We start from the raw sequence: 9,995 nt of genomic DNA, 5'->3' as shown, positions 1-9,995 counted from the left end.
AAAACAATTGGACTTAGTGCTAAAATTTATTAAAGAATTAAAATGTAAATAAAATATGCACTGGTTTATATATATACATTTTTCAGGGTTCTCATTCATAAGCTGATTCCAACATTTTTACTTCAAATAACATTTGTTAGCCTTCTGGTATTTTATTCTTGCAAAAGTTCAATTATCAAAATTTTAATGTTCTAAATGTAATTGTAAAGGATTTCCGCTAACACTTAATATTATTAACGCTTAGACTTGGTTATCGGATCTCAAAGAATTAACCTCATGGCATTAAAATAATTTACCCCAAAAAGTGTTAATTTATAATGGCAGGAATCAAATAATTTTTAATATTTTGCACACTTAAACTGTTTGTAACATAAAACTATTTTTACGTACTTAATTAGAATCACATAAAGAGAAATATGAAGTTTATTAACAGTTTAAAAATGCAGGTGCAATGCATATATTTTATATTATGTATATATCTGTAGGCATATTTTCGAGGTTCTCACACTACGTGTCCCCCGAATCCGACGAGGGGAGTTCTGACAGGAGTGAGTTGCTCCCTGGTCAGTTTCAAACTTTCGAAAGTTCGGTAGTACAAGACGTCTACCGAGCTCCCGGGGTCAACGTAGACCTTCTTGACTATGTAGTTGTTGGTGAGAACTTCAATCACAAGAGTTTCGTGGTTGCTGGAAGCGGCAGGGACAGGGTCGCTGGGACCATAGGTAATCACCTCGGATAGCCGAGAGCTCGGCTCGGCCACCTCCATCCCAGCCTGGCGGTAGGTCCGCTTCCGGGAGTTCTGACTGTCTCCTCCCGTCGGACCACCCGCGATTGTGTTGATCACCCCGGCGATGTTAGGGCCGTAGCCCGGTGATCCGTCGTGCGGAGGCCGCTTGTCGTCGCTACGATCCTCGGGATTTCGGCAGTGCATGTTCGTGTCCCGCCTGTCTTCTCGGCGGGGGCCCCGGTTCTCCTAGTGGGAGACGCTTCGGTTGAAGCCTCCATCCTTGCGAACGAATTGCTTCAAGTACCCCTGCCGGACCAAGTTCTCGATCTCTCGCTTCAGATCATTGCAGTCCTCAGTCTCGTGCCCTACATCTCGGTGATAGGCACAATAGAGGTTGGGGTTCCTCTTATCTCTCCTCCCCGAGATTTTAGAAGGTGTTCGGCCGAGGTGATTTTGCCTCATCACAGCCAGGACATGGGACCGGCTGGTATTGAGTGGCGTCAACTCAGCGTCCGAGGTGGACGACCTTCCTTTCGCGATCCAGTCAAAGACGCTCCGGCGGTCTCGGAATTGGTTCGACGGGCCACTGGGGCCTTGTTCTACTCGGCCGGCGTCTTTTTTCCTCCGGGAATCTTGCCCGGTACGAGTGGCTTGAGCCTCCCGCTTCATGCGGTTTAAGTCTTCGCTTCGGATTCCCTGATCTACTCGATCCCAAAGTTCCCGAAGTGTGCGGGGGTAATCCCGGTGTATCTCGGTATTGAAGATTTCCGCGATCAGCCCGTTGGTGAAGGCAGCTATGGTTACCTGCTCATTCTGATCAGGTATCTGTACATTCTCCTCATTGAACCTCTGCACGTATGAGCGCAGTGACTCACCGGGAGCCTGCTGCAGGTTCAATTGGTAAGCTGAAGTCTTCGTAATTGGGCGAGATGATATAAAGCGGTGGATGAACCGATCTATCAACTCGTCTAACGACGAAATACTCCTCGGTTCTAAGCCCCAGAACCACTTTCGGGCCGTCCCCTGCAGGAAGATGGGGAAAGCTCGACAAATTACGGCGTCAGGGACGCAGTAGAGCCGAAATGCAGAGAGGAAGGCGCGGAGGTGATCCTCGGGGTCACCTCGGCCATCGTAGGAACGGAGTGCGAAAATTTTGAAATTTGGGGGGACCATCTCCCCATTGATGTCGTCCGTGAAGGGCGGAGCCCTCAGATATTCGGCTGCTAAGCCTCCGGGACGCCGAGGTGGGTCCTCAGCTCGTTTTCCCAGAAGACCCCGGGAGAACGCCCGAAAAATGGAGGCAATTTTAGATGTCGCCTTGGAAGAGGCGCGCCTGGAAGTGCTCCGAGAGAGGTGCCCCTCATCGGAGTCTTCGCCGGAAGGTACTTCAGGGGACTTCGTCGGTCTCCTCTTGGAGGATTCAGCTTTTTCCTTCCCCTGCCTCTTGAAGTACCCCCCCCAGTTCTTCGAAGATGTTCGGGTTATCAGCCACGAACTCGGCCATCTTGGCGATGGCGTCTGCGTTGTTGGGCTGGGCCCTCGGGGATCCTTGTTCTTCAGAAATACGATCTTGCTGGGCTCCCGATGTTTGCCCAGCCCCGGTCGAAAGGACTCTTCCACTTCTGGAGCGCGTGGATCTCATTTTAGCAGTAATCTCGTTCCCACAAACGGCGCCAATTGAAGAGGTGATTTTTGGTGGGTAACTAGACCGACCTGAATCAGTCCTCTCTCAAGTGAGGTGAGGTGACTTTACTCGTCCGAAGTGGGTGGCGGGGCTTCTCCCCTGGGATCACTCCGACGATCAAGTTAGTATGAGAACGAGAGAAAAGCAATTGTATATGTAAATAAACAGTATGCTTACTTGTTGGGAGTACATAAAGGGTATTTATAGAGCAGGAGTGGATGGCAGGACAGAGGGCTCATGTTAGCGGGACCCATGTCCTGCCATGACGGCTCTGTTCCCTGTCAGGAGGCCTGACTCTGACACTGTAGCCGTCTGGGCAGGGTGACGGGGAACTCTGCATAGTAGCCATTAAGAGCGTCGAGTGCTTTTCAGATAAAGCACTAGCCCCTAATGATGTCAGGCAGTTTGACATCATCAGCGCGTAGCCGAGGTGGAAGTCGGAGGTGCAGAGGTCATCTAAGCAGGAGGTCAGGCATCTGGCCGAGCTTAGGGGTCATGCTCGGGACATGACTGCGCTCATGTGAGAGACGAACCGAGGTCACCTCGGCACCACGGCATGGCCGAGATGAGCATCCTCATAGTCTATAACAAAAACACATTATAGCGGATACTAATATTTACATAAAGTCAAAGTAGTAGTTTATTTCATTTATCTTTTTATTCCAGATGGTAGTACAATTCTCTCATATCGATGTTGTGCGTCTAAGTTTTTGCTCTTGGATTGTCTTGTAGTAGGTCCAGAGTTGCAAAATTGTTAAATATATTATTAGAAACTACTTTTGCATGTGTTAGTTCCCATCAATATTTTTAATTTTTGCAATACTTACTGTAGTATGATGTTTGATTGGGTGCGATAACAATGTAAACTGATGAAAAAAGAAAATATTGCACAAATGTTGATCTGATAGGGGAATCTTCTACAACTATGCCTGCCATGCTTCAGCCTGCTGGGATTTAAAAAAAAATTGATGTCTATCGGGCTGAGTCAGCCCGGCAGCAATGATGTCAAAAGGAAAAAAAAAAGTGTATTATTAGGCAAGCATGTGATTGCCCTGTTGTTTAGACACCTGGTAGTGAACAACTTAAAAAGTCTCAAATGTTCTTCGTTTTGACCCTGTTGATAGATTAGTCAATTAGCAAAAGAAAATCTAAAGGCAATGAGTGAATAAGACTAAGGATAGGTTTTTATCATTTGTGTGGTTCCCTTCTTGGTAAAACTCAAATTATGAAATTTTTGAATTAAGAATATTGCAGTATGACTCGTTATCCATACGACCACAAGAGTGAATTAATTAGGCAAGCATACGAATGCTTTTATATCACTTTTCTCTTGCTATCCATTTTTGTGAAATCTAATTTAGATATAAAAATAAATGATGAAATAATTGTGGAATACTAGCCGTTTAAATTTTCTAGTCAAACAAGCAACTTAAAAATTAATGTTTGAGAAAGATCCCTAGAAAGATAAAAATAAGTTACTGTTGTCTCTACCCTTTCCCAGCCTCTTCCAAATTCCAACCATGCAAAAAGTAAGAGCACAAAATAAAATGCTCTAGTGAGATAGCTAGTGATATTTAACACCGAAGTGTTGCAGTGTTAGTGCTAGTTTCATTGCATTGTGTTTTAATTCGAACACTTCATTTCTCACAATACCTCGATTAATTTCATTGCCAAAATTGTGCAACACCATTGCTGACCAATTAATGAATTTCAGTGGTTGCTTTACCAGTTTAAGCATTTGCCTAATTTAAGCTGTTCTGTTGGCTTAATATGTGGTAGTAGGGCAGGGGTTAGCATTTTAAAACGTACATAGTTAAAGCAACTAATACACTTGTCACCATTTTCATTCAAACCCAATTGGCTTGATACTAATTTGATTGCTTGACTCTCAATTCTAAATAAGATTGCGTATCCCTAGCGTTGTGGATTGGATTTCTTAATAGATGCCTTGGGTTTTTACCATTGTAAACTGTATATTAACATAAGAAAAGCAAAAAAGCATGCACAGGGGTACATATTATCACCACTTAAGAAGCACATAAAAAGTTAAGAAACACACAAAAAAACAAATGGGCCTAAGATGGCAAGCCTTTGGATTTAGCAAACAGTCGGCCCAATAGTCCAATTTAAAAAAAAAAAATTCTAGCCTACCGTGCTTAGTAAGCCCGGCAAGCATAGTTGTAGAAGATCCCTTGTCAGATCAACATTGGTGTGATGTTTTCTTTTTTCATCAATAAACAAAGGAATTAACCTATAAACTGTTGGTGTGCTTTCATTGCCTTTGTCAATGCATTTTTTATTAATTGGATAGGTGTTAGAATTAGTGCCATTGGTTGATAGCTATGTAACATTAGTGAAAATATATTTAAATTCATTTTGATTAATTGAATAGGTGTTAGTCAAACCTTTGATCAACAATGATGACTTGTCTAGCACGTGGATCTACTGTTGTAGGTTGTGGTTGAATGGGAATACTAAATTCGACGATATCTAAACAGATGAATTTTTTGTTAATATTATTTAAGAGGCATACTTGTTGGTTTTTGAAAAAATTTTGAATCGTACCTATTATAGAATTTCTATCAATGTGAGAGATGAAGACATATGGAATGAGTGGCCTGTCAATTTCTTGAAATTGTTGGATAGAAGTTGTGTTGTCAATAATCCATGAATATTCAGTTTTATTGGTAGAATTTGTGGCCAAAATAGGTTGAACTTTTGCATTGAAAATGTAGTACCTTTTATGGGGTTCGAGCAATATGTTAAAAAATTCTATATCTGTACCATAAATTAGCGCTTCAACCTTTTGTCTTTATACATCGAACATTTATTAGAAGAAAATGTTATATAGAAAATTTCATTTTTACGAAAGTGATTTTGGTTTACAAGATGAGATTGTGGCAAAGAAAAATTGAAATGAAAAATGTGATTATACTATGAAAGAAATGTGAAACAGGGAAAATATCATTTAAGGTGTAGATGATGAATGGAATTTAGAAGTTGATTCTTTAAGTACTGCTATTGAGTTTTAAAATTGGAAAACTTAAGGAAACTGATGCATAGCAATACATAAGGTGAAATGATACTTGCTAACCTTTGTACTAATAGTGATTAAAGTAGAAGTAGGAAAACATGGACTTTACTTTATATGGTTAATGTTTTTGTACATAACCTGACTATTGATGAAGAGTAATTTTTAATAGCATTTTCCATCTTTTGAGTACTATGGTTTTTGTTTCTCAATCACTTGAATAATAGTACTCCAAGTGTGAGTAAAAGGTTGTATTTCTGACCACTTGAGTAAGTCACTAGTCACTGTTCGTCATTTGAATAGAGCTGAGACTAGTTATGTTACGACTGGAGAAATAATAACTATGAAATTTGAAGCAAAACCTAACTAATCAGATATTTGAATTTGAAGTTTGGAAACCATGTAGCCAAAATTAAACTAAATTGCTGACTTGTGAATTGGAAGTAGAATCCATTGGTAGAAATCATGAACCTGAATTTATTCATGTCAGTAATTGGGCATTAGCGTAAAAGGAATAAAAGGAACAAGAAGGCCACAGAGAAACAATTTCGGAAAATGAAAAGAAAGGTTTTCAGCAACTAATCACTAAGCAACAAAATTCCAATTGATAAGCTCTTCAACTTTGATGCTATTAAAATGACAGTAAAGAAGAGGTCGAACAAGTTGGCTATTATTTTGATAATGATCATCCAACATAAATATCCTAATAATTTCTAATAATTGTATTTTAACATCTCTCTTGTTCATAAATATCCTATACACTCATGTTTTGTGAAATAAAAGCATACACATTGATGAAGATACATGAGGCTCAATACATTTAAGTAATTATAGCAACACAAAAGCTATTATGACTTGTACCTACTGCTAAAAAGACGATCAAAGTAATCTCACATTCGTAAAATGCTCATGCCTTTGAACAAATTAGCACTACATTTATAATAAAAAAAAATGCAATGGCATTTTGGTAAATACAAGAAAATACATTCTACCATAAAATGTATTTTGCATTATAACTGTACTTCAAACAAGCTTATAATTCCAAAATGCTCTTACCCATATGGTTGAAATTCAAAATTCATCTTTGATCAAAACTTGTTCCTATATAATATAAGGACTAGGTGGGAAAGACCCGCACAATGCACAAGAATCTAGTGCATGTGATTTAAGATGATTAGTAGTTGTTTTCTTAATGTAATAGTGTGGAATACTAATTTTGAATAAGAGAAAAAGAACCATAAGAAGATTTAAAAATTATTGCAGTTAGTAACAATATGTTTATTTGTAATAATAAAGCAGAATGTTTTTTTTTTCAAGTAAAGAATTGACTTATTCAATTGGTATCTTGAACAAATGGAGTAATTTTTGCTTAAGTAAAACATTCTGCTTATTTAAAATTAATTAATTGTATTAATTGCAAAACGAAGAAAGTGCTTCCCCAACTACAATGGTTCCAAAGCATATAGATAAAGTGTAGGATAGTGCTCCCTTAGACCCAGTTGGGTCTTCCCCTTAGATTAGGATAGTGTAAGATACTATAGATAAAGTGACGATTGACAAAAAAAAAAAAAAAAAAAAAACTACAACGGTTCCAAAGCATACAGTAATAATACAATTAGTTACGCAAACAATAATGAACTACAATAAATAACAATTAGTTGTCATGCAAAATATAATTAACAGTAACAATACAAACCATAGGGAAAATACAATGAGGGAAAAGAAAAATAAAGATAAACTACATAATGTCATAGAAACTGCAGGGAAAGTAAAATTGGCAATTGCAAAGTAGCAACACAAAATGCAGGCGAGAATTACCAACCCATATGATTCTCTAAAATCATATTACCAACCCATATGATTCTCATAGAAACTGTATGGAAAATATAACAGGCATTTTTAAAATAGCAACATAAAATCTAACATATAATAAAAAAAATAAAGAAATAACATAGGAGTATAGCAGATAAGCAAATATGAAGAAAATAGCCTAAACAAATATGAGTGTTAAAAAGGTAGTTTTATTCTTATTGGTAGTTATTCTGTATGGACTTCAATCATAGAAAGTAAAAGATAAACTTTTTCAAGATTTAAATTCTAGTAAAGTTTTTAAAACTTTCAGTGGAAATATAATTTTTCTTTATGTCTCTTTCTTGTTCAAAGATTTTTTTAGTAGCTTCCAAGATTTTATTAAACACTAATGATTTGTTCATGTTTTGTTTTCCTAAACAAATTAGATAATATTGGTCCTCTACAAATCCTTGAGTTTGCATTCTGGTTTGGAGTACTTGATTTTGAGTTGAGTTGAAAGGTCGCAATTCAACTCTTATATGTTATGAGTCATTAGTTAGAATAGTATTTGAGGGGTGCTAACTCTTGTGATAGAAATAAGAAGGTATAGGCTACGCAAATATATTAAAAAAAATGTACAAAACAATAAACTTGGCTACAAACTCAAATTAGTATAAGCAATTATTAACTACAAATTACAAATTCAAGATGATTTATAATGCAACAACCACCAAAATCAATTACACAAATCAATCAACTTGTTAGTAAGGCAAACAATTACAGAAGAAAGCGCAATTGCAGTAATTTAATGTGGAAGTAAGGATTGGGTGGATTTGCCAAACAATTCAAATGCAGCACAAACCACGTTATAAATGAAACAATTGTAGTAGTATTTTTACTAACTTTATTCCAAATGCTCACTGCAAAACTTCTCCTCACAATTGCTTCAAACAAATTCCAAGAAACCAGACCATTTAAATTATACATCGTAACCAAAATCATTTGCAGACTTTCTTCATTTAGAGTGGAGACTCTTTTCACTAACAAATCTTACTAATTAAACATTTAATGTAGCAGTCATTTGAATCCAATATAAACTGGATTTTACTTTCTCACAAAATTAAACCAAATCTAGAATAAAGACAAAGCAAATCACACTATCAAAAACAAAAAAAACAAAAGAGAGAACTCACCTCAAACTGAACCACCAAGCATAGCTGTGCCGGAGAACCATTCTCAAACTTAGGGGACAATAGCAAAACACGACAAAGCACATTGAAGCAGCAAAATAACCATTGAACGGAAGGCAAAAAGAACAAAACGGAAGAATTTGAAGCAGAGGACATTCGAAGCGGTGAAGATGAGAGATGCTCAAACATACATTTTTTTCCTAACCATGTTCTCCTCACTTTAATTGAGATAAAAAAATGTAGTTGGATGTCCACCAAAGATGACCTTATGTTTCTTGAATATAATAATGGACACATAACTCATACTACTAATCAATGCCTCCTGAAGGACATTCAAATAATTCCACTAACATATAAGCTAGTAGAGGTTGTATCCACTGCACAAAAGATAACCAAATAATCTCATATTGTCAAAAAATTCAAACCTTCAACCAAAATACCACTCCATCTAGAAAAATATAAGGTCAATTTCATAAATACAGCAAAACACATGCTACACTAAGTAATACTTAACACTATAACTTCACTCCAAATAACCCCAAATTCCCAGAATGTCTCCACCCATGTGGCTAAAATCTATAAACCATCTTTGCCCTAAACTCGTTTTTATATAGTATAAGGATAAGGATAAGGAATCATGGGTCAGATAACAAACCTTGACTTTTCCTAACGAAGTGAATGCAAGGAACTGGTAAAAGAAAAAATTGACCATATGACAAATTCTTTTGTCTAGATAGAAGAAGACAAACTCTTTTGAAGAATAAACAAGTTAAATATCTAAATTATTACATTTCAACTTGAATAACTCTAAACCCTTAATGAAACACATGATAACTGATGTAAAACCCAAAATTCTTATATACCCAATTTTCAAATTCCCAAACATGAAACAAAAACCTAAAAATATTTCAATGTAAAACAAATAAAATTTCTCAAAATATAGAATTCCATGAATCAAAAGTTTTTTAAGTTTTTCTATCATCTGAGTCTTTAGAAAAATCCGTTCCATGCACATTCTACTTTTATCTTGCTAAAGAAAAGAAAAAGAACATATATTTATCTTTTCAGCAGAGATAATTTTCTTGTATTTAGAACAAAAAATAATGAGAGAGAGAGAGAGAGAGAATAAACTAATAGGAGTAACTTAAATAATAATCTCATATTAAGAATTTATTTCGATGAAAAACTTACCATCCATGTAGATGATTTTACAACTAGTAATGCTAAAAATGCTATATTTCGTTTGAAAAATGTTATGTACACCTCAACCATTTGTTTTGTCATACAGTTTAATAAATGAAATCTATATGATTAAAATGATTGTAAGAGTGTGATTAACAAAAAATGGGAGTGCAAATACAAATATCAAGATGTGAGAAACATTAAATTTGTAAATAGTTGCATAGATCTTTGCGATATGCACCTAGAAATTTCATATGATAATATGCATTCTCCTTGTTTAGAGAATTTTGTTTCTTCATCATCTTTCAAATTTTTCTCTTTGTTCTTCTCTTTACTTAATCTTCTTCACAAACTCAGCAAAGCATTAAGAAGTATCAGATTTATGTAATT

At 36.5% G+C, this 9,995-nt stretch overlaps 1 protein-coding gene across 1 annotated transcript; it reads right to left on the bottom strand.

The window, feature by feature from the left end:
• Positions 1-973: 973 nt before the first annotated feature.
• On the bottom strand, positions 974-1,900 carry LOC113766247. Its single transcript, XM_027310458.1, has one exon. It carries the CDS (start codon positions 1,898-1,900, stop codon positions 974-976), a length of 927 nt encoding a protein of 308 aa, XP_027166259.1.
• Between the last annotated feature and the right edge of the window lie 8,095 nt (positions 1,901-9,995).

This window comes from Coffea eugenioides, chromosome 3, assembly GCF_003713205.1.
Source record: "Coffea eugenioides isolate CCC68of chromosome 3, Ceug_1.0, whole genome shotgun sequence".
Lineage (NCBI taxonomy): Eukaryota > Viridiplantae > Streptophyta > Magnoliopsida > Gentianales > Rubiaceae > Coffea > Coffea eugenioides.
The sequence above is the reverse complement of the archived record's forward strand: the minus strand, read 5'-3'. Positions and strand labels throughout refer to the sequence as shown.